Raw genomic sequence first — 24551 nt, 5'->3', positions numbered from 1 at the left:
AGGTTCACCTCAGGGTTGCCATAAGTCAGAAACATCTTGAAAACACACAGTGATAACAAAAGATCTCAGGATGATGTGCAATAAATTCAATTTGAACCATTTAAAATACAAAACAGTAAAAAATAGATATTAAAAGATATTAAACTATACAACAGGTTAAAACAATTTGTAAAACATGTACAAATTGGTTAAAATAACTTTAAGACTTTTACAATGTTGTGTACACTGGACTAACTCTGTACCAAGTTCATAAACTTCAATTAGTTCAAAACACAGGAGCCAAACTGAATACTGATAATCTAGGCGTGATAATCCACCAATATTAAAATCACTCCACTGGCTGCCTGTTAGTTTCCGGGCAAAGTACAAAGTCTTATTACCTTTAAAGCCCAACATGGTTTGGGTCCAAGTTACCTATGAGATTGCCTCCTCCTGTATAATCCACCCCATACACTCTGGTCCTCTGGTGGCCATTTATGTCAACTGGTCATGACTAGGCTGGCAATTGTCACCCAGAGGACCTTTTTGTCCATTACTCCTAGACTGTGGAATGATCTGCCAGGGGAAATTCAACAGCTAAACATGCTGTCTGAATTTAAAATAGTATTAAAAACTTGTCTTTTCAGCAGGCTTACCCAATTGTTTTTTAACTACAGCACACCCACTCCATAAGCAGGTGTGCCATACGTGCCTTCCAATTTACACGGAAGCCGCGCTGCTATCAATTCAACGGCGCGTTTGCCCGCAGCGTGCACACGCCACACTGACGCGAGCACAATCCCCATTCACTTTAATGGGGCTCGAGTATAGGTGGAATATGCCTTATGCCTGGGGGGAAAGTGGAACGGATCCCCCACGTAAGGCACAACTCCACTGTATGAATTTTAAACTGGTACATTTTGAATGTATGTCTGGAATATTTTAATGTGCCCTATGTTTATGGGTTTTAACCTATATGTTTAAACCTTTTATGCATTTTAATCTATATTATACCCTGCATGAGCTTTGGGGAGGGGTGGGTAAAGGCAGCAGCCAAGTCTTACTCACTTTAGCAAACAGGTTACACTGAATTGAAGACCCAAGAAATTTTGTTTTAATTTATAATGAAAGGAAAGAGAGCATCTCTGTTACCTTTTAAAAGGTATGATTTTGTAGAATTGGTGTCTGCTGACTTCAAAGGCTACATGTTAGCAGAATTTTTCATGGAATCATATGAGTTGCAAAAACTGGGACCTCAAACAAGGCCAACAATTAATATCTCAAATATACTGAAAGTTGGCAGTGGTGCCATAGACTGGATTTGGCAAGTAGTTTAACAAGATTTAAGCAAGCATCTTTCATATGCTCGGTGAACTGGGGATTATAAGTACACGGTTTTCAAATAGCATTCTAATATCCAGAAATCCTAATGTCATGGATTTAACACAGTGTATGTGACATGGTTTGTAGAAGCAAAGGGAAAAATGTTTATGTTTGATTTTGAATTTGCAGCCTAGTATTAACCATTTGTTTTAGATGCAGTAGCGCTATGAAGGCACATGATCATTTTGGGTTACGAGAGGACAGATGCCCTAAGCAAATCTGTAGTGTTTGCTGGAAGGAAAGTAAGAATCAAGACTGTATGAGGGATCTGCATCTGGTCTGGCAGAATTGGGCCCAATCTTGCCCCCAGTCTGTGTCATCTGAACTGGACAAAATGAGGCTGGCGGGGGGCAGCCTTTTGGCTTGTACAGACAAGCACCCAAGGAAGGAATTCATATAAGTTCCTATGTGGCAATAAGCAATTCGCAAGAATTGCTGGGTGTTGTGTTTTGTTTTTTTTAATCCCCAAATGTTTACTGAAAACTTGAGTGAGGGATGTTTTTTAAATTCAGGATTTCATCTGTCCTGGTGCTCTATTGTCAATCACATTTGCTCTTATTTGCATATTTTCTCTCTCTCTCTTTCTTTCAAATCCACAGTGTGATTCCATCTTGCTTCAGAACCAAAAGAAGAATAATTAAGTTCCCATCCCTGTTTTCCATGCTGTGTTCCTACCTTGAATCTGCACCTGAATATTAATATTATAGGGGGGAAAACACCTTAGGAGAACTCACTAGGCAGACATGATCACTTGTGGAAGAAAAAGTTAACTTAACACAGCATGGTATTAAGAAGGAAACACAGTAGCTTGACAAAATGATAGTTTTATCATATTTTTATCTTATGCAGAAAGAAAAAAGAACACAAGTCAAGGTTACAATAGCTAACAATATATTCTAATTATATCATTAACCCTGACCTAGAAGGATGCTTTTAATAGGCTACACTGTCATTGCTTTCATTTTGTTTAAATAATCCTGGGTCTCTTTTAATTAAGGGTTGCTAATTATGTTGAATTGGTGGTGACTTTGACTTATGGATCATAGCCTATTAAGAATTAAGTCGACAACATCAAACTCATTTTTACATTTCTTTAATGAAATTACTGGTGCATGTATGTCAGATTTTGGGACTTTATTCCTTCCAAATCCTGGGAAACTGACAAGCTGGAAGGTTAATAAATAGATGCAATTGAGAGTGTTATTTGGATAAATATTGAGAGTAGGCAAGATGATAATGCCAAGAAGTACTAGCGTCAAGTCCATAAGATCCAAGAACTAAAATGTAGTTGTCTTCGTGATCATTATTCAATATTTTGAAATTAAAACAAGGCTAGGTTTTACTTTCCCTTGGAAATGGTTTACAAAATACAGAGACAGTTTCAGGGCTATTATTCTATAACTTCAAGAGCTGGCAGGCATGATTCAGTTTGAAGAGTGCTAGCCATTCTGCATTCAGATTTGTATTCAAAGCTTTTCTCAATCCATGAGTGTCACAAAGTGGTCTTGGTTGCACTTTCTCAAATTAACATATTACCAAGGATTAAGACTACAATGAGAGGATGTTAGTTACATATCTGAGCCCCTTGGAGGAAAATATGTAAGTAATGTTGCCAGGTCAGGACTATCCCAAGCCTTGTTATTTCAAGGCCCAGACTTGAGACCTAGGGACACATGCGGTTGGCCCTGATGATGTTACAAGGCTGATATTACAAGCAGTGGCCCATGGTGATGTTACTAAGCATAATACATTAGACCAGTGGTTCCCTAACATTGGTCCTCCAGATGTTTTGGACTTCAGCTCCCAGAGTTCCTAACTGTTGGCCAAGCTAGTTGGGGCTTCTGGGAATTGAAATTCAAAACATCTAGAGGACCAAAGTTTGGGAACTAGTGCATTAGACATCATGGTTGTTCAGAGTCTGTTATTCGAATCAAAAACACCATGCATAACAAATGAGGAAAATATACACACACATGCATGCTTTTCAAATCAGTTCCCTCATTCTGAGATTCATTCCAATTGCCTGAAGACTGGAGAAGATGGGCCAGGCCCTGAGATCTGACACCCCTATATGTAATTTACTCAAGTAATTCAGTTGAGTGGGAGAAAAAAGACACCTGCATCATTTTACAGGTCACTGGATTCCTCTAAGATTGCAGTCCTATTCTCCAGGGGTGGTCAACAAACAACCCAAAGGTCCTCAAGTCATATCTGTAGACTGCTGCCCCACTGCCCCTCTTTCAAATGTCACTGACAAACCATGCCACTGAAAATCAGCTATGAGAGTAACACTTAAAAAATAAACAAAAATGAGGCTTCCTTCCTTCTGTAAGGAAAGGAAACCCTTTCCTTGAGCATCTCCTGTATCACAAAAAGCTGCCACAGGTGCTGGCAACTTTCAGCTAAAATAGTAGTGGCAAAACTGGTGGTTGGCATTACATTTTAACAAGGGTGGTGACAGTGTACTCACAATGAGTTCTGGGGTGATCAAATACGCCCCCCCCCACACACACACAATATCCACCCCTGCTGTGCATACTTTCCCAGAAGTAAGTACCACAGAACTAATATAAGATTTACTTCCAAGTAAATAGATATATGATAGTGCTGTAACTTTGTGGTTGTCAAAGTGGTGGTCCATGGATCAATGCTAGTCTACAACCCATTGGGCATCAGACCCTGATATCTGGGCAAACACAATGTATTGGTCTCTGACATGTTAGGACACAATTGCCAGTTCTCTACACCAGACAACTGGGGACCCACTACTGTAAATGGCTTTGAACACTGCTACCCCTCAAAGGCAAGAACCATACTATTGATTCCATGACAGTTTACATTGGAATGAAAGTCAAATAAGATCTCTGCTCGTTTTTCAAAATAGTTCAGAGGCCAGATTAACCCTAAGCATAAATGTATTGCAGATCTGGCTCTACTCAGGCAGCAGATTTGGGAAATCATACAGAGTCAAAACAGTTATTTATTTAGTTTATGATTTTTGCATGTATTTTTATATCAGAGAAGGAGAGGGAAGGTAGTGAGGTTTTCTTCTTCAGATAAATCTAGAATTAAACAGGCTGTCTCAGCTAGATCAAGCATTGTGTACCAGACAAAGCTTCCTCTATCTTTAAGTATTCTTTGTGGTATTCTCCACCCACTCCCTTTGCTGAGTTATTTTTCAACTCCTCACTGTAGCAGGCAAGAAATTATCTGTTTTTGTTTTGTTTTTTTAGAAAAGCAGAGGAGGAAACTAGCCATAGTATGGCTGCAACTAACCAGAGAAAAATAATGTACTAGACTGGTCTTAAGTTTTTTGTTTTTGTTTTGCTTTGAAGTCAGCAGATAAAAGTTTTTGCCACAAAGGTAATTAACATACTCATGTGCTAGTTTCTACTTATCATGCTCAGAGTTACAATATCCAGTTGAAAATTGATGGGGAAGCCAAAACCTGAAAATGTTACCTTTTGAGAAAACATTTTCCCAAGCCCTTCAGTTAGTATGGCCACTGTCTGCACCAAAAACCAGTGCTCATCAGTGGGACTCCAATTCCTTAGATGTAGAAGGCTCATGCTTAGAGATGCTCCTGGATCCACCTATTTAGTCAGGAAACAAACTGGTTCTATGCTGGAGTGCCTTCAACCAACTCAGATTGGCTAGCCAAATATAAATATATCTGATCAGAGATATCCTTGCTCCAGTCTTTCAAGCTCTGATCATTTCTAATTAAACTACTGTAGCTGAGTGCCTTTCAAGACTCATCAGAAAGTGTGGTTACTACAGAATGTGGTTGCTAGATGACAACCTGGAGCTGAACATTATACTATGACATAACAAGGAATAGCTCTATTGTTCTTGTAGCAAAGTAGAATTACATCTGAAATCCATAAAACAGTGATACCTTTATTGGGACAACCAATAATACTATGACATTACACCTGGGTTATGCCAACTGCATGGGCTCTTCATCTGTTTCCAGGTCCAGTTCAAGAGGCTGTTTTGAACCTTAAAGATCTTTATGGCTTAGCACCATGGTAAATGAAAGACCGCTTGCTCCTACACATGTACCTATCCATACATTAATTTCATCAGTGGAGGGACTCCTGCCAGCACCCACAATCACTTTAGGTGAATTTTGTAGCTAAAAAAGAGAGGACTCCCTCAGTGATGAAGTTTCAAATATGAAACAGCCTCTTTCTAGTGTCCTTTTGGCACTGGGCAAAGCCCTTTTTATTTTCTGGAGATTTTTAGGTGTGACCTTAATCCTGTTTATCATTACATGTTGTCATTTTACTTACTAATTTTTGGTTACGGGATTTTTGTCTGGTTTTCTTTTTTCCTTGATTTCTGGTTTTAATTTTTTTCCTGTTATTTTTGTACATAACACTGAAAATAGACTGAAGAGTAACAGTGAAGTATGTACAAACAAACATTGAATGAATGAATGAATGAATGAACAAATAAGGAAGAAAAGAAAGTCAGAAAGACAGCAAGAAGGAAGGAAGGAAGGAAGGAAGGAAGGAAGGAAGGAAGTCTAAACTTTTTAACAGAGAGTTTAACTTTTACTTGCACAAAATGTTATTGTTTCTGCACTGAGTATAATGCAGTCCTCATAAGAGTTAATTCTGCTTAATAAAATGTAGCATGGTGATCAGTTTCAGATTTCAATCATTTTGGATGAATGGATCTTTTTCTTAGAGCGTTGGAATTCATCTTTAATTAAGATGAATCAGCCAAACAAACACATTCTCCCAATACAAATCTTGGCTGACAATGTGGAATATCTTTGTTCACCATAAACACTCCATCTGCCCCATCTGGATTTGGGCCTCAAAAATGAAAAGTGTGGGTCCATATATCATTCAACATTTCACAAATGAAAACTGGGACATGTGGCCACGCAAAATCAGAGTGTGGTGAAGATGATAAAAGTTATTAATGAGAGAACACACAAACCAGGAGAGGTGGCGGCAGTTTGCTTTTGTCTGTACCTACTGGGAAGCATAAGAGTCTTCCCCCTCCTCTCCCCCTGCTTTTGCAGTTTAAACTCAGTTTGCAGCAATTGGAGCAGGCTGACGGCAAAGGGTGAATGGAGGAGAGAGAAAGTTGGACAGCATAAAAGAAGCTGAAAAAAATGGGATAGTGGATTAATCAGGAGTCAGGACTGCCAAATTGGCACAGTTGGAGGCTATGGTGCATAGAAGCAAAGTTGTAAGGAAGTACAACTTCTGACATCACATATTTCATTACAGATCATGAAGCTTGTCTCTTATGACATTATGACATTCACCTCTGATGTGTAGAGTTTAAACTAACATTGAAAAAGAAAGCCTTAATGCTGGTTTCAAACCAGCAGGGTTTTTGATCTGTAAACATACATCTCACACACATATCATGGGGGCTGGGGATTACTTCTACTTCCTTTTTAATTCTTAATTTTTTACTATTTTTGTTTTAATAAAATTGATTGTTATGATTCTTTTGGTTAAACAATGCCCTCACTATCCTGATTATAATCCTCCAGGCAAGGCATTTACTATGCAAACACATTGACATTTACAGAATTTTAGGAAGGACCCAGTTGTCATTCTCTTTCATTTGTGACACTCTGAAGTCTTCCTAGTGTGTCTTCTGTATTTTCTCTTAGTATTACATATCTGCTGGGGAAGGGGATGGAGAGAGACTAGCTGCACAGTACATTTCTTTTGATTATGTTAGGAGCCATTCATTTGGAATCAGCCTTTGTTCAACAAAGTAGAGGTAGGATACACGTGTGTCCGTGTGAATGAACTGACACATTGTGTAGGGTTTCTATACCCAAGTTCATCAAGGTCTGGCTTGCAAACCAGGAAGGCAACATCATTTGCTGCTGTATTCCTTCTTCCTGTGTAGATGTTCTGCTCAGTGAGTGCAGAAGCAGGGATGGTGGGGAGCCTGCAGCAACCACTGTGTCATGCAGGGGTTCACAGCAGTGCCTTTGGGGCTCAGAGTTCCTCTCCACCATAAGGCCTTAATAGGATGGAAGCCTCACTGAAGCCAGGACTGGAAACTGTCAGATCTAATACTGTGATATGCACCCATCACAGTACAAACTGAATACGTTGATTCCTCTGAACTGTCATTCACCAGCCAGGCAGGCGAAGGGAATCAGCAACTCCCATCTTACTCTATTGACAAATCTATATGTCACTCAATCTGCTCATGCCAAAGGCAGATATTTTTTATTTTATTTTTCAAAACCCGCTCCTCTGAGATCTTCCCCTAATTGCTTTCTTAAATACAGTGTCCTTGTGTTTAATACAACTGCCAAGTTGTGAAGATTTTTGGGGCTGCCAGGGGATGTATGTGTAAATTCTCCCCCCCCCTCCACTAAGCATTAATGACATTATGAAGGATTCTTTAATGGGGGATCAAAGGGCTTTCAAACTGACAGTGCTCTGTGCTTCGGTTTTGCTTTTGCTTTTTTCAAGTTACAGTCAAGTGGAAAAAAATTGAGGGTTTTCAACATAACATCAAGTGTCTGAAGGTTTTATTTCTAACTTGTCAGGGGAACCTGACAAGTAAGTGACAAGCAGTACATATAACGGTCTAATTGCATCCTCCCCCGAGCTGAGAGGGAAAGTCAGAGTTACTATTTACACTCATGATGGTGTGTAGGGGGAATGACTGTCAAAACTATGCAGGCCTAATGCGTCCTGTCCTCACAGATCCTGGGAACTTGTAGGAGAAGGAGATTGTACTAGAAAGGCCCCTGAGGTGTGCATCTCCCTGCAGGCACGCAGTCTGAATAATACAACCATCTAGCTTGCTTTCACTCTGCTCCCCTGTTACCTTCCCTGACCATTCCTCACTTTGTTGACTTTCAAGGAATATACAGTAGCTAGAGAGGCAAGTTTTGATGTGATCAGTTGTTGTATCTCTCCTCCCATTCTTGCTCCATTTTTAATGTTCACTATTGCCTCGCCCGTCCCACATCTTTCTGTTGACTGTCATTTTTTTCCTCTACTCTTTCCCTGTGAGCCACCTGAATGTCTCCTGCACCTTTAAATAACTCTGCTCATTCTCCTTGGTTGCCTCTGAGGGCAGGAACTCCCTTTCAAAACCTCTGTGTCATAGTATCCGTCCTCTCTTCCTTTAATTCCCAGTTCATAACCCATCTCTTCTGTGCAGGGTTTAGCTTCATCATTTTGCCATCACCTCCTCAGCAGAAATGAAGCCTAGACACATAATCTGAGGCAAGTCTACTGAGAAGTCCCTCTAAATTCATCAGCACATTATCCCAGATAATTGGGCCAGGTTTGTACAATATTAAATGATTTGGTTTGATAATCTTGCTGCTTGTGCAAGGAAATATCCAAGACCTTCCTAAACAAGTAGATGAGTGGTGGCAAATGGTAGCAGGGGGCCCCATCCATCTGGTAAACTTACATATTACTACCAAAGGAAGAGGTGACCACCAGGTTTACACTTCCTGACAGAAGCTGACTCTATCCACCTAGCTGTACAGTATCTTGCTGAAGAGTTTTTATATCCAAGGGATCATGGGAGGGATGGTCTGGGAAACTGTCAAAACAGCACTAGCAATTTGCCAAGTCATCTCTTTCATAGTGGCTTCTCCAAGGAAACAGGGCTGATCCCAGTTCTTCAAATCCAAGCATCTAATTTGTATGGTATGAAAATTATTCTAAGCAGAAGTTCACACAATAAAAACCAAGCCCATCTTCTTTATAAAAAACGTTCATCTCAAATGTTGGAAAAGCAGCAGAAAAACAACAAGGAAAAAAAATGGGAGAAAGGGGAAGATGGCTAACTTCTGAAAGGCCACTCAGAGTGGTAAATAAATATTTATCTCAGCAATGACAATAAAACACTATTACCCACCTGAAGGCAGAGAGTTATCCTTGGAAGTCAGCCTACATAATACACATTTCTCTGACTTTCTGACTATGCCACCTCATAGCATCTTCCACTTGAGGCAGTTATTCACTTTGCCTAAGCCATGGCTGCATGGGCACGAATATTCCAAGGGCAACCCTGATGTCCCCATTACCTGGCACTCTCATTGTGATGGCAGGAGGCTGTTTGCACATGTGTCCCACTGTGACACCTGGCACAGCTGCTAGGCATTGCTTGCTCTGAAGTCAGAACAAGGCACCCAGCATCAATCACAGGGTATGTGACCTCACTGCAAGTGCTGTGCCACAGCGGTAGCTGCGATGGGTGACACAGGGGGTTGCACTGTAAACAGCTGCCCAGTGTGGCAATGGAAGGCTCTGGAGCTTCCAGAAAGATCTGCCACAAAAGGTGAGTTATTTTACTTCGTTATAAGAGGGGTATACCTGGGTTTGGTGTTGAACAGGCTGAACATTGTACAGACTGTTTGCACCAGAACTGGGGTTTGGGCCAGGCTCCCTGCTGAGAGGACAGGGGAGGATGTTTTATTTTGCCTATGCAGACAAAGCCCCAGTGATAGTGCCAACATTCCAAAGTGTATGTTGTAAAAGTAGTGAAGACAAGATACACTTCAGGCACACATTTGTCTTCCACTGTCTGTGATTTCCAAACCCTCTAGCTTTTTCTTACCTGTTCACATTGCAGGTACAGGGCATATAGCTTCCAGTGATAGGGGTCAAATAACAGCAGTAAAAATACTTGTATTTTGAATACAGTCGTCCCTTCGAGTCTGCGAATGTGAAATCCGTAGACTTGAAAATCTGTGGAGGGGTGACTGTCATTAACCCCAATGAGGCACGCGCCCCATTCAAGCCTATGGGACTTGAATATGCTGGGTTTTGGAACTCACAAGGGGGTCCGGAACGGATACCCCATGAGTTCCAAGGGGCGACTGTATATCTATTTAGTTGACGTCTGTACTGAAGTGAGAGCACAGGAATAGACCTTTGGGTCAGACTAACCATCTGCTCTTGCCCCTTAGATTTTGGTGAGACATAAGCACTGTCAATTTCTCTTTGAATTTGCTCCCTCATTCAGGACTCTCCTTAAATAATATCTCATTGATAATGCTCTCTCTCTCTCTCTCTCTCTCTCTCCAATAAGCCTCTTCTAAATTTACATTTCAAAGGAAGAATACAGGAAATGCCTGTCATTATGTTTACATTTAGCTAAAGCTTTAAATATTCTGTGCTAAGTCAGAATCAGAATTAGTCTCATAGGTTGATCTGTGGCATTTTTAACAGCTGGGTCAGAGGGATATTTAAAAAAAAATGATAGGATCAGATGTAAATAATAAAAGACTGAGTAGTCTATATGCTTACTTGATAGGATTCTTTGCACTGTCAGGGTCCCGGGCAGTCACAGTTCCTATGACAGAGTTTATCTGGACATCTTCTTTTACTTCTAGTATATAGGCTGGCCGACTGAACACTGGAGGTTCATCTACATCCTCCACTTGAATTCTGACAGTCGTTGTGTCTTTGAATGGCCCCAGATATAGGAATCTGGGATCCACATGAGGATTGCTGGCTTCCACTTTCAAAGTAAACTGTCTCTTCTTCTCAAAATCCAAAACCTGGGAAGAGAAAATGTACATGTTCAACACAAAATTGATAAAGATTTTCCAGAGAGACTTGACATTTAAAGAGGTACTGAGATAACTGACTCTGTGCTGTACGATTCAAAGCAAACATTTACAGCATGATTGCAAATATGTTGACATAAAAGTAATATACTTTCCATGGAGTAAAATTCCATGGAACTTAATTCTGAGTATACCTGCATAGGATTGCATCGTAAATGTTTTTTGTTTGTTTTTTGCTGACCATTGTCCCATGAGGTTTCATAGACCTCCTTTATTGTTCGGTTTTGTTATGTTTGTTTTTTTGTTTTTTTGTTTTTTTTTTTTGGTTTCACTTGACTGTGTATGATTCAGGGCTTTCAATGTTGAACCATCGGGAAAAGTGTACATATGCATGGGGGTAAACCTTCAAAAACTTTAGGCCTTTTCATACTATACAGTTAAACCACAATGCCATGGCTACATCCTAAAGAATCTTGAGGTTTGTAGGCTATGAGAAAGCCAGCATAGTGTAGTGGTTTGGGCGTTGGACTACAACCATTATTTATTTATTTAATTTCTAACTTTAATTTAATTCAATTAATTTCTAACTATTTTTAACTGCCATGGCTACGTCCTAAAGAATCTTGAGGTTTGTAGGCTGGTGAGAAAGCCAGCATAGTGTAGCGGTTTGAGCGCTGGACTACAGCTATTATTTATTTATTTAATTTCTATCTATTTAATTTCATTCACCAACCTGGCATTGAGCAGCAGCATTTTCAACCCAACTATGGAGATCAGGTTTGAGTCCCTGCTCAGCCATGAAAATCCGTTGGGTGAGCTTGGATGCGTCACACCCTCTCAGCCACTGAAAACGCTGTGATAGATTTGTCTTAGGGTCAGCATAAGTTGGAAATGACTTAAAGGCATACAAGAACAACAAACAAGGCTCTAGAACTCTCTGGCTGAGAATTTTAAATGCCCTTCTCTAAACTGCAAATACTAGTACTCCATAGGATGAAACCATGGTAATAAGAGTGGGATCATCATTCTCTAAGTGTGTAATGGGAAAGTGCTGTTTTGTGTTTGCAGTCCCTGAGAAATGACAAACTATGGCCTGTTACAGACTGCCAAAATAAAGCTGCTTCGGGTCTCTTTGGAGATATGCTATTTAAACGATGCATGGGTCCTAAGAGTCCAGAGGTCGCGCCAAAGCCACACTCCATTCCTAAGCACTGGAGTGCAGCTTTGGTGCAGCTTCTGGATTCTTAGGGTGCATGCATCATTTAAACAGCATACCTCCAAAGAGACCCGAAGCAGCTTTATTTTGGCAGTCTGTAACAGGCCAATATGTCTAACCATACTCCCTACTGGGCCTCTATACATGACCGATAATGGCTTTTCAGTCTAGTCTCATCAGGACTGGACCAAGACTTTTGCTAGATTTGATGGTAGATGGTAGGTTGATGGTAGAGTCCTCCAGCACATCCAAGGGCAGCAAGCTAATTTAGGGAATGCAGACCAGACTGTGGAGTGCACAGCTCTGCTCTTCACCAGGACAAGACTCAACAGCCAGTTTAGTTGGCTTCCATAATTAGAACAGGGCTGGTGCCATCTGGTACGAGTTCTCAGCAGGCAAAAATATTTGGGAAGAGCCCTGGTCTTGACAGGGAAGGGGAATCTGCCTCTGTTTACTATTCGTTTTCATGCTTTTGGAATGGGTAAGTGCTAGAAACATATGCCAGCCATGGTTTGAGAAAGGGCCTGCTCAAAGGAGGGACTGTGGCGAACTCAAATTGGAGGTACCTACATATTCAACCACTCCATTTAATTGCTCCATCTCTATCATGATGGAAGACACAATTTGTTAACATGCATCAAGACAGCTGTAATACCATCTATTGTTTAAATCTTCAGTGTCCAGAATCAGAAATGAAGTCTCATTTAGGCAATGCGATGTTGTGGAAAGACAGGTTTATCCTCAATAGTACATGTCATCTTTCACCTTTTAAAAAGAGTTAATGGATTCAGCTCTGTCACAGTCAAGAGAAATATCCAGATTTGTGACCTTGAATTGTGTTAGGATATACTAAAAGATGGTTTAGATTCACTCTTACACCTTTCTGGAATGAACACTTGCCAAATGCGTTTGTGAGAGGATGCTCCCTTCTCAGAGTTTCCACTGTAATGGAACATTTCTTTGCAAACAAGAAAATAAATTGCTCACTTTGAATTGTGTTTCATCCCCCCCTAAAAGCACCTAGGAGGGGGGGAAATGGCACACCTTTTTTTTTATGGGAGCTGTTTGTGTTTAGAGAGAGAGAGAGAGAGAAACAGAGAGAGCTCCCCATTGGAAATGCGACTGAGGATGTTATGTGGAGTCAAAAGCAATTGAGTGTGACATTCAGCAAAACAGTCTTGCAGGAACATTATTGTGTTGTGTCAAGTGAAGAGATAACCATTGTTTGTTTGATTTGATTGCTTGTTAACGAGCACCAGGACGGTCAGTTGATGTTTTTAGAAGCTGCTGAAGATGTTTGCCTCAATAGGTTTTGATGTCTCACAAGCACTGACAGCCTCTGCTGAGTTCTGACACAACCTACAGGCTTGGTTTGGGGGCTGGAGAAGTAGTTGGTGCTGCAATGCAGTCACAATGAAAAACAAACACTGGTCTCAGTTTTGTGGATGGAAGAAAAGGGGAAAGGTTTCAAGGGAACACTGTTAGCTTTCTGGTGGACTGATGCTGACTTAGAGACTGGTCCTTTCTGTTCATGGAATCACCTGCTCTTCTCCATGGTCACTGCATAAATTTGTAAACTTAACTGAGACTACAAAATGCTACGTGTTTCTAATACTATTTACTCAAAAAGAAACAGACCATGTAGATTTTTCCTAGTACAGAGAAATAGTGGAAACAACACACAGTGTACAGTGGGCCCTTGGTATCCACTGGGATTTGGATCCAGGACCCACCATGGATACCAAAATCTGTGGATGCTCAAGTCTCATTGACTACAGTGGCATATTAAAAGGGTGTCACTTACATAAAATGGCACAATAAAGGCTTGCTTTTGGAATTTATATATTTTAAAAATATATTCAAGCCATGGATGGTTGAATCTTTGGATGCAGACTCAATAGATATGGAAGGCCGACTGCATTTGCAATTATATTTGACTATATCCTGCAATGCTGGGGGCATAGAAGTGACAGAAACTCATGCACCTACCCAGCCTCCATTTTTATTCTTTTTGTCATATGAAACCTGACCAAAGCAGTAATCTCAGAACCAGGCATGAATAAAAAATCTACTTGATTAACACCATCAACTCCTATGGGGCATTTCAGTATGAACAAGTACTGGCAGGTATCATCACACTGATGTCTATAGGCAAAAATGTGTGTCTGAAAATCTATGCAATGTCTCCTTTGCATTGGCTAAGCTTGGACTGATGCAGGCTGATATGTGTAACCTTATCAAGCTTGCCAGAGAGGTTGCTTGGGAATAAGATTAGTGTTACACTTTCAGACAACAAAGGTGCCATATAATTAGATGACTTCCACCCACGATCTAATAAGGCATTCGTCTTTAAAAAGGCAGGTGGGGGGTCAGAGTACACTCTAACACAACTATTAATTATGATATACTGTATGGGGGAAAAGAGGATCCTGGCATGATTTTACATGGAAGATCATCAGTCTTATCAATGTCATGTGTCATTTCAAAGTGTTTTTTTCCTAATGCTTGCTATGCAAAAAGGCATGTGTTGCTCAAGTGTCAAAAAACCTTGATGAGAAGAATACTGGATTGATGAGAATCTTTGCAGTTGTGAATGTATTATATGCAAAAAATTTACCTGCACAGAAAACAGCATTTTATGTGCAAAAATATAATTTTCTTCTTCTATGCAAAACAGCCGCATGTGATTTTTGTGCAGAATACCGTATATACACGACTATAAGTTGAGAAATTTATGCCCCAAAATGGACTGCAAAATCATGGGTAGACTTATATATGGGACAGTAAGTTAATACTGCTTATAAAGTTCCTAAAAGAAGTGCCCACTTTCCTCTGTAGCCAGGAATTTTAAACGGCTCCCCATTTGAACCTCGCATGCTCTCCTCTCTCTCTGCATGTGTGTGCACGCGTGCCTGTGATCCCTCAGCCTTCCTCAGCCAGAGCTAAAAAACAGCTGCTGAGGCAAGGAACAGGGAGAGAGAGTATGCCCAGGCTTGCATCCCGATTTGCAAGCCACGAGCCTTGGAAATCCTGGGGGTGAAGGGCAGAGAGAAAGAGAGAGGTTTACCCCCTTTTCCAAGCCATAAGCCTTGGAAATCTTGGAGGTTAAGGGCAGACAGAGAGAGAGAGAGAGAGAGAGAGAGAGAGAGGTAGGTTTCTACCCCCTTTTCCAAGCCAAGATCCTTGGAAATCTTGGGGGTGAAAGGCAGAGAGAGGGGGGGGGGAGTTCTACCCTGTTTTGCAAGCCATGAGCCTTGGAGATGCTTTTGGTAAAGGGAAGTGTGTGTGTGTGTGTGTGTGTGTGTGTATGTGTGTGTGTGTCGAGGTTTGTTTCCCCATTTTCCATGCCGAGACTGTGACCCTTGGGAAAGATCCAGAGAGGGAGATTTAGGGAAGGAAGTGGTGCATTGTTTCCCCCTTTAGATCTTTTGTAACATGCCCCAGTGTTTGACCCTGGGTCATATCAAAATCCACGATTTTATCCCCAAAAACTGCCCTCGATTTCTACATGAGGTTGACTTCTACATGAGTTTATATGGTAATTTCCAAAACACAAAATAGTGTTTGAAAACTGTGCAGTTTTCAAAGACTTTCCTGCAGTGGGGAGAAAATTGCTAAAATTACCCAGTACTTCCGTCAAGAAGAAAATTAGTGACAAATTACCTCCTTAGTTTACACACTTTATCAAATGCAGCTTTAGGAGGAAATTCAGGATTCACATAAACAACAACAACCAAGCTTAGTTTACTTTCAAACCAGCAATTTTTAAAATAAAAAACCCAAAATAACATAATTTAATAATCCAGTTTCTGAACCTATGGATTTAATCTTTCTTGTTCACTCAATTCTTGCTCACTCATTCTTGTTCACTTTCTTGTTCACACAATAAAAGCTATTGCTTTTACTAGGATTCCTATAGAACCATTGCTAAGTCAAAATTTAAAAATGATTCTAAGCTCTGTTAAAGTCTTCCCCCTAGTCATGTAGGAAGAAGAGAGGGAAGAGTAGAGCATGGAGTCTAAATACTTTGCTAGGGCCTGACTTGAAAGTTACCCACTTGTCAGTTTAAAGTTATATGCAAGCCAAAGACCATGAGTCTGTTCTAGCATACCCTACATACAACAGATGTAATGTTGTTCAAAAGAGTTGCATTTTGAGATATGCATGTGTTTGAAAAAGAGAGTAAAGGTTGGTCTTTGCACTATATGGGCGAGCCATGTTTTTGGGGCCAAATACAGCCTCAAAATCTCTTTCCCTAGAATACCACTGAAATTAAGCAGCAAAGCATGCTGCTGAATTTCAGCAACAAACTGTTAAACAAATAAAAGGTTTTTTTGTTTTAGATGTGTTCTTATGCTGCAAACATAGTTTGCTAGGAAACCAGGAAAGACCCATTAAAACCAGCATTTCCTGCTTCCCCCACCCCCAGTGGCTGTTACTGATTTGCTGCCAAATCTTGTGGGACAATTTGCTGCTGGATTTCAGTGGCATGGTAATAGTCAGAGCACAACATGTAGTGTTGGGTAATGTTGGTCCCTGGATCTAAAAAAGGCCCGGTACACACGGGCAGGAAGCAGTGTGGCGACACTGATTCTAGGGTTCCGAACTGCGCAGTAACCGCATACTCAGAAAACCAAGTCTGTATGGACGCCAGCATCATGGCAGCTGACATGATGCTGCTGCTGCCATACAGCGACCAGACGTCGCTGGCAGGAACTGGCATCATGGCGACGCCCCTTCTTGCTTGTGATGCCATAAAAAAAGAAGCCGCTCTAGGCGGCTTCTTTTTTGCTGCGCAGTGTTGCCCCGCAGTTTGGTTGCTGCAGCAATGCTGCGCAGCAAATAGGAGTGGCGTTTTGCCACCAGTGTGCACCGGCCCAAAGTTTTCCACCTTGGCTATAGCAGAAAATCTTGATACTCAGATCAAAATACTGAAAGTGAGTGGTTTGTGTATGAGAGAGAAATGGCATGTAGGTAATATTTGATGAGATGTAGTCATGAAGAAACCTTTTCCGGACTCACTGTGAGTAGAAGCAATGGCTATTGATCGGTCAGAGTTGAGGAGGGAAATTGTAAGTGTTAAAGATGGTGTCTTGAGGCTCTCCATGGCCAATTGACTAGGGGCCCTTCCACCCCACACAGTTACAGTATTATAATTCCATTTTAACTGCAACAGCTGCATCCTATGGAGTGATGGAGTGTGTAGTTTAGTGAAGCACTAATGAAGTTCTCTGGATGAGAATTTATATCACCCTGTTCCAACTGCAAACCCCAGAATTATTAGGATGCAAACATAAAATTTAACATGGAAAAAGAGTGTCATAATGGTATAATGTGAATGAGAGCCAGATCTGAACAGACATCCCTAATGAGCAAAATGTTTCTTATTGCTGTCAACTCTTTGCAGAGCGCACAGTACATTTGATTAACAAACAGTTAAATACTTTGTGACACCCCCTGTGTGACAAATGGAATGCATGTTACAAAACATACTAAAGAACAGACAGACATTTTTGAAAATGTGCACCTTTTTCACTGTTATGATGCCTTCTTGTGTCTCCTTGTCTGTGATAACACCAAACATCTCTGAGCCATCGCCTTCAGTGATGCTGTATTCCATCTCTGCATTCTGACCCACATCAGCATCGCTAGCCTTTATCCTGCCAACAGGTGAATCAGGTGGTGCAGATTCTGGGACTTTGAACTGGTAGGCACCTTAAAATAAAGAGACAGAAACTTCAACAAGACAATCAGAATTATTTCACTTTTTTCAAAACTCTCCACTCACATGCAGATTTTCTTGCTTTCTCAGTTGTCCATACTGTCAATGTTATGACTAGATTATTGCTCATCCAGACTATTTACATCTTTCTGAGAATTTATGATGTTGTAAATCTGTTTTCTATCGGTGTCTGGGTTAAATGAGATGCTAGGTGCCCATAAGGACAAGCTCTTGCCCATTCTATGGTCCATTTGGCCTGGCATCAAGGGATTTTAATGTATGCACCTTCTCTTAGACATGCAGAGTTGACACACCATAATAGTAAACTGTCTTGCAGTGCCACATCATTATTCATGTAGTTCACTATTGTCAGTGGGGAGACCTTGGGCTTGTGAGATTTGCTTTTGATATATAAATATATGTTTTTTCTACAACCCTGACACCAATCATTCAGAACCTGCTGCAAAATATACACATGTAAAATTAAGGAATTATGAGTCCAGGAACTTGTTATAAGTACCAAAATTTAAGTGAGGTCATTTTCCATGCATACCCATAATTAATTAAGTATAATTAAGAGAAAAGCAATTTTGTTGCTGCTAGTGTTAGACATTTAGATGTCAATTATTCTTGCCAATCAATTCTATTATTATAATATTATAATCTATATAAAAATAGGGAGAGCCAACATGGTACAGTGGTTTGAGTGTTGGACTGGGAGACCAGGGTTTGAATCCCTGCTTGGCCATGGAAACTCATGGGGTGATCTTGGGCAAGTCACACACTCCCAGCTTCAAATGAAGGTAAGGGTAAATCTGCTTTGAACAAATTCTGCAAAACAACAACAACAACAACAACAAACCCTATGATAGAAAACCTTAATGTCATCAGAAGTCAGAAAGCAGAAAATCAGAAATCACAAAGAAGTCAGACAGTCAGAAGGCACAGAAAGACAACAAGGGAGTTTGAACAAGAACCAGTTCCATGTCCTTGTCTTTCCGTTTCTTTGTTGTATTAATTGCTTTATGGTAGAAAGGTCAACACAGGAGGAGTTTATTGGTATTCCCATTTGATGCAAGCTTTTAAAACTCACAAAATAAGGTAAAAATAGAGATCCTTGACCATCTACCATAAGTCACATACAGATCTACTAGTAGATCCAGACCTTCTTTCTGCTCTTTCTGTTTAACATGGACTGGAAGTACCTCTCCAAGATTTCAGAGAGAGGTCTTTCCCAGCTATTATGAGGAGGACACTCCACAGATTAATCTGCATGCAAATAGTATGTTTGTGACAACTGAATTAGAGCCCCCTCTCCCAAAGTGTCTTTATGGCCATGGATCCTCACCATGCAAGCCTCATGTGGACTAGCAATTCTTGAACTGTCCTAGTTTATGGCACCATTATGTCAAACTGTAGACTATAATGGTAATGTAAAATGCACTTTATTTTCTGTATCAGAATGGTAGATTATAAGTGGGAAGATTGAACTACGTTGACATCACTGACTAGAGGGTGATATTACAGACATCAGCTTGTTACTAGTCAGATGATGTAAGGAGCCATCATCTCTTTGTTGGTTATAGAAAGCTGCTGAGCCTGGCCTGGCACCTCAGACAGAACTACATGCTGCTCATTTGCAGACTCAAAACCAAACCATCCATTTGTCTACAGGCCAGCAAGCAGGATAGTCATAAAAAATGTGTGGAACCTACCATGAAGAAGTGCTTAATGTCCATCTTGCTTTGTTTAAATCAGGCCTATTTCATACTATAGCAAACTTTTGTGTTACACCTCTCTTCACAACTGATTTTAGTAAATTCCCTTGTGATAATATTTAGGGGGCTGTTTTCCCCAGAAGGAAGATGGAAAACTAAAAGCATCTATACTGTCAATGAAAGAGAATAAAACAAAGCAAACAGCTGTTGCCCAATGTGACATAGTGACACAAGTCTTAGTATAGCCCAAACCCTGTTAAGATGCTGTACTACAAATGACCCAGAGAGATTGTCTTGGGGACGTTTTGGTCATTGTAATTCTTCATCATTGTCTCAGAGTATGTGCGAAGCCAGTGGCTGGAAATGTGCAGTTTTCTTGGGGCCACAGAGTTGCTTCTCACATTATGGCCTACTCATGTCAACAGGCATTTCCTACTTCTTCTACCCACAGGCTGATGTTTGCCCTATATTATGAGCTATTCCTCAAATGGGTAAAAATAAAACAAAGCAAAAACCCTTACCACCTCTTAAAATACATAGAACTTTGTGTTGTTTTAGGTCCACAGTTACAGTATTTTTTCTGGGAGGAAAGCACCTGGTGCAATCTTCTTGGCTAGTGCTATTTCAGAATGCTTCAACAACGCCTTATCAGAAAGTTCCAGGCCTTTTTATTAACATGCAGGCTTTCTACAGGGAGGTTTTTGTGACATTGTATTGCACGGTTCCCAGGACAATATACTAAAGAAAATCTTCATGGTGAGGATTGAAAAAGCTAACAAACACAGGATAGAATCAAATTTCACACAAATGAAAGCAATAAAAGCAGTGTGATATTAATATGGATGATTATGGCAGTAAACCCCTGCCTCACCACCCACTGCCATCATTTGAATTAAATCCAATCTCCCCTGATCTTAATTCAACATTACAAGGCCTAAATCTAGTTGGTTGTATCAACTGATAAAGAATCACTGAAACAATGGATTCAGTGGGATCTACTGAAACAATGTTCATTCTTTCTAGTTCATTGTTGATCCTTTCCAGTTGGCACTACCAATTGGATTCTATCCAGAAATATTAATGTAGTAATGCCTTGGAAGTGCTCCCTCTTCTCTTCTTGTCTGTCCCAGACATCCACTCCACTGCTAGTTAGAGGAAGACAGGAAGATCAGTAGCACTGCTTTTCTATGTGGATTGTTACTGATAATGAGCATGCAGTAGTCTCGCCTCTCAGTTTTGCAGGGATGTTCTTAGTGTCCATTTTAGCAATGGGTTGCCATGGGTGATTGCTATTATCACTGTTCTTGCTGTTGTTGCCATCAATTATTTGTGTGGCTATGCTGATTCCTCATATTGCATTGCATTTATTAGCAGCAAGTCACTTGCTCTTCTGTGTAGTTGGAGTTGTTGCTTAAAAGAAGAAATGTAGGTCCAAAAGTGTGTTCAGGGGGCTGAACATTGGGAATTCTCATGCCTGCTTTGCACTCACAGTCTTAACGTTCATGCACTACAGTTTCCCCTTTGGCGAAGTGGTGTGTATTCAAAAGACTGCTCCATCTTGGGTGACACTGCCCTCTGCCCCACCACCCCCAGCAGGGACCAGCTGTCATTGAAAAGAAAGTACATAGAAATATTCGCAACACGTGCAGAATAACAACTGGACTAATTTTCCTCCCATTGTAACACAATTGATCTCACTGTAATTTCTTTTGACTCTTAAATCATGCTTTATAATACCACAGGCACTAGACAGAGGTGAAGAAAAACCAGCTTAGATGTAATTGGCAATTGTCATCAACAGAAAGCTTATTGGAACTAATCAGTATCTTTAATGGCAGGAAAAATAGAATAATAATAAAAAGGAGTAAGGCAGTGAAACTAAAAAGGGTTGCAGTTTCCCTTGAGGGAAGGAGGGGAATATTGAAATTCTGTATTAAGGAAACCAATTCTGAACAAAGAATAGATATCTTTCTGGCCATGATAAATTATCAATCTGTTTTATTTCTCTAAATTGACATAGTTTTGCCCTCCATATGGTGATCAAAAATTAGGCAGAAATTCCAACTCAGAATCAGATTTCTTCCAATTTTTCTCCTACAGTTTCAGGTACATGTTTACAAACATGACTAGAAGTGTGTGTGTTATAATGGGGTTTCTCTCATTATCTGGGCAGTACAGCTGAGGGAATAGTCTTCTTTCTAGGTTACAAAGGCTTAATAAGGTGATAGTGTCAACTTGCATTAATTTGGGGTCAGTGGCACAAGAAGTCACAGGTTATGAGAGACAACTGCCCAACAAGATGGCTAGCCTGGGAGAAACTTACAGACACTCCAAGAGAAGTGATACAAAAGTGGCAGGTGACCACAAGGGAGAGGTCTAACAAAGAAGAGCATGATGCTAGCGAGGAGTCTGGTGCCCCCCCCCCCCCCGACAAAGTGGGACAATTTCCAAAGCATCCCTTTGCTCTACTTTGTTAGACTCTCCTAGGCATTTTATAATATTTATAATATATCTGAGAAGGATCTCAATGGTTCAGCCTTCTGCCTAACTGGCCATCTTATTGGGCAATTGCTGTCTCCTCACTTCACAGTGTGTCTATATTTAATTAAAAGATGCCATTTCCAAGCAGCTAAGTTCTATATCGCATGTTATCACACTGATTATTTTATGTTTTTACAAAAGGTGTAATGGTTCTGTGCGCGTGCATTGCCAACATGGTGTTTTGGAGCCACAATTTGCAAGGTCAAGGAGCCCCAATGTTTTGAGTAGCAGGAATGCTGCTGTTTTCTGCCACTAACTAAGATTGTCTTTAGCTTTGAGTGTGGAGTATGGATATTCCCAGCAAGAAGAGATAGCTGTGAACTCTCTCTGTTGTAATTAAAAGTATTTGATGGTGGCTTGGTTTTGAATGGACAGTTAAAAAGATTCATTAGTGTTACCTGCTGCTGGTCGAGATGAAAACTACAAGAGCTGGTCTGCTGATGCAGATGAACATAACTTCCAAATTTTGGGATTTTCCTGGCAGGGGACACCTATGGAGAAGGCTATGTCGTGTGTTTGCCCTTCAGAATATGCCACTAAGCAGTTCTTTCCAATATGGTGTAAAAATCATTTCCCCTCAAATAATAACAATCTTCTTCAACATGTTTAAGTATAACTATGAAGCCATGGTGCACTCATGAAGTTCACATCATCTGACTGAAGAGCTGTTAAGTAGATTTAGCTAAATAAATTAGGATAATTAAATATTCCTTACTCTGAGGGAAGCGAGGTGGATTGTCATTGACATCAGTCAGTGTGATATTCACTGTAGTGGTTCCTGATAATCCACCCATCTGACCTCCCATGTCTTTTGCCTGGATGACCACTTGGTATTGCTCTCTGTTTTCTCGATCCATGTTCAGCAAAGCTGTTTTGATGATGCCTGGAAATGAGAAAATTAAGGACATTACCGAAAATACTGATTTTTGTGGGTGTGTTGGAAAACACCTACACTCAATGACATATCTCCCCCTATATGAACCTCTCTGCAGGCCTAGTTCAGCCATTAAGCTGGGTTAGGCTCCCACCTTGGGTAGCCAATCTTTAAAGGGAGGAAATGTAATTATTTACTTGTTATTGTTGCATTTTTTATTGCCAGTGATGGAAGAGGTACTTATGATAATTTGTTTGATCCTTGGGCCCTGTCAAATCACACAGTAATACCACTATGATTCCTTTAGCTGCCATAACAATTTCCTATAGAAATCTGTGATTAGCTGTTTTGGAACAGGTATTTAGAATTCTCAGCCAGAGAGCGCTAGTGCCTCACCAAACTACAAGCTCCCAGGTTTGTATAGATTGCTGCCCTTAGTTAAAGTAGAATCACAGTGCTATAATTGTGTACTGTGAAAGGTGACTGATGTGACTGATTTCAGGTACTATTTGATGTGAAGGAGATTTGGTGGCAGCTTTAGCCTGTCTTACTTGGGTGGCAAAAAATGTCTTGGTGTGGTCCTACCTTCTTTTCAGAGCCTCTTATCAGTGAGTGGAGTTCTTTTCTAGACATCCCTTTTGAAAAAGATGTAGTTAAACAAAGGGATTTGGTCATTTTTTTCTTTAGCAAGATAGCTATGCATTTTAGATTCTGAGCTTAATGGTTTCAAGTCCTCCACTGACCTTTGGTCACTATCTATTACTTCATTTACAAGAACATGTGGTAAGCCTGCCCTGCTGCATTTGGGAGCCCTTCTGCTCATTTTTTTTTGGGGGGGGGGCACTAGATATATGAAGCAACATCCAAGTATGAAAGCAGTATTGCTGATCTTTTGTTGTGCTACAACTCTGATATTTCCTTGCTTCATGCGTCTTATTCCTTTCATGCAGCCTTCAGTGGGAAGTAAAATTTACAGGGACCCCAGAACTGTTTTTAATGTGGGGTAAGGCTCAAGTCTGGCAGACATTATGAATTTTGTGTACCAGCATATATATTTTTACAAAACAGTAAAAACACAGAATACAGTGAATAATAATAATAATAATAATAATAATAATAATAACAACAACAACAATAATGCCACTAACTAAAGCTGATAACAAGGTGAATACCATGACTGCAATGACAAAATAATAAGTATACAGGGGGAGCCATGTTGGCCATATACAAAGTACAATGACATCCAAAATCCATAAAACAGTGATACCTCTTTATTGGGACAACCTTGAAAACTTGTAACATGTATTTTGTGCATTTTGGTTTGCCTAACAAAGATATCATTGTTTTGTGGATTTTGGATTTTACTATAAAATAATAAATGAAATATTATATCAATGTTTAAAGCATAAAATTTATAAAGGAAGAAGGAAAGTATATACAATCCCATTAAGGAAATGATAAAATGGCTGTAAATGAGGTTGGTAATTAGCTCAACCACATAGGAGTCTTGGTGGTCCTGATCCTTAGTGCCTGATAATAATAATAATAATAATAATAATAATAATAATAATAATAATAATAAT

General features: G+C 40.2%; 1 protein-coding gene across 2 annotated transcripts in view; it reads right to left on the bottom strand.

The window, feature by feature from the left end:
• Positions 1 to 24551, bottom strand: part of LOC121929338 (cadherin-6) — a 197764-nt gene that overhangs the window by 22511 nt on the left and 150702 nt on the right. Inside the window, exons 5-7 of one of the 2 annotated variants that reach the window (XM_042464802.1) lie at positions 22810 to 22977; positions 17641 to 17828; positions 10635 to 10888 (exon numbers count right to left, since the gene is read on the bottom strand). In XM_042464802.1, the coding sequence (XP_042320736.1) occupies positions 10635 to 10888; positions 17641 to 17828; positions 22810 to 22977 (610 nt within the window). Of the gene's footprint in view, positions 1 to 9240; positions 9328 to 10634; positions 10889 to 17640; positions 17829 to 22809; positions 22978 to 24551 lie in introns of those variants that run through there. The other variant, XM_042464803.1, reaches the window with a different exon arrangement.

The sequence above is a fragment of the Sceloporus undulatus genome, chromosome 4, assembly GCF_019175285.1.
Source record: "Sceloporus undulatus isolate JIND9_A2432 ecotype Alabama chromosome 4, SceUnd_v1.1, whole genome shotgun sequence".
NCBI classification, from domain to species: domain Eukaryota; kingdom Metazoa; phylum Chordata; class Lepidosauria; order Squamata; family Phrynosomatidae; genus Sceloporus; species Sceloporus undulatus.
This window is presented reverse-complemented; position numbering and strand designations above follow the sequence as displayed.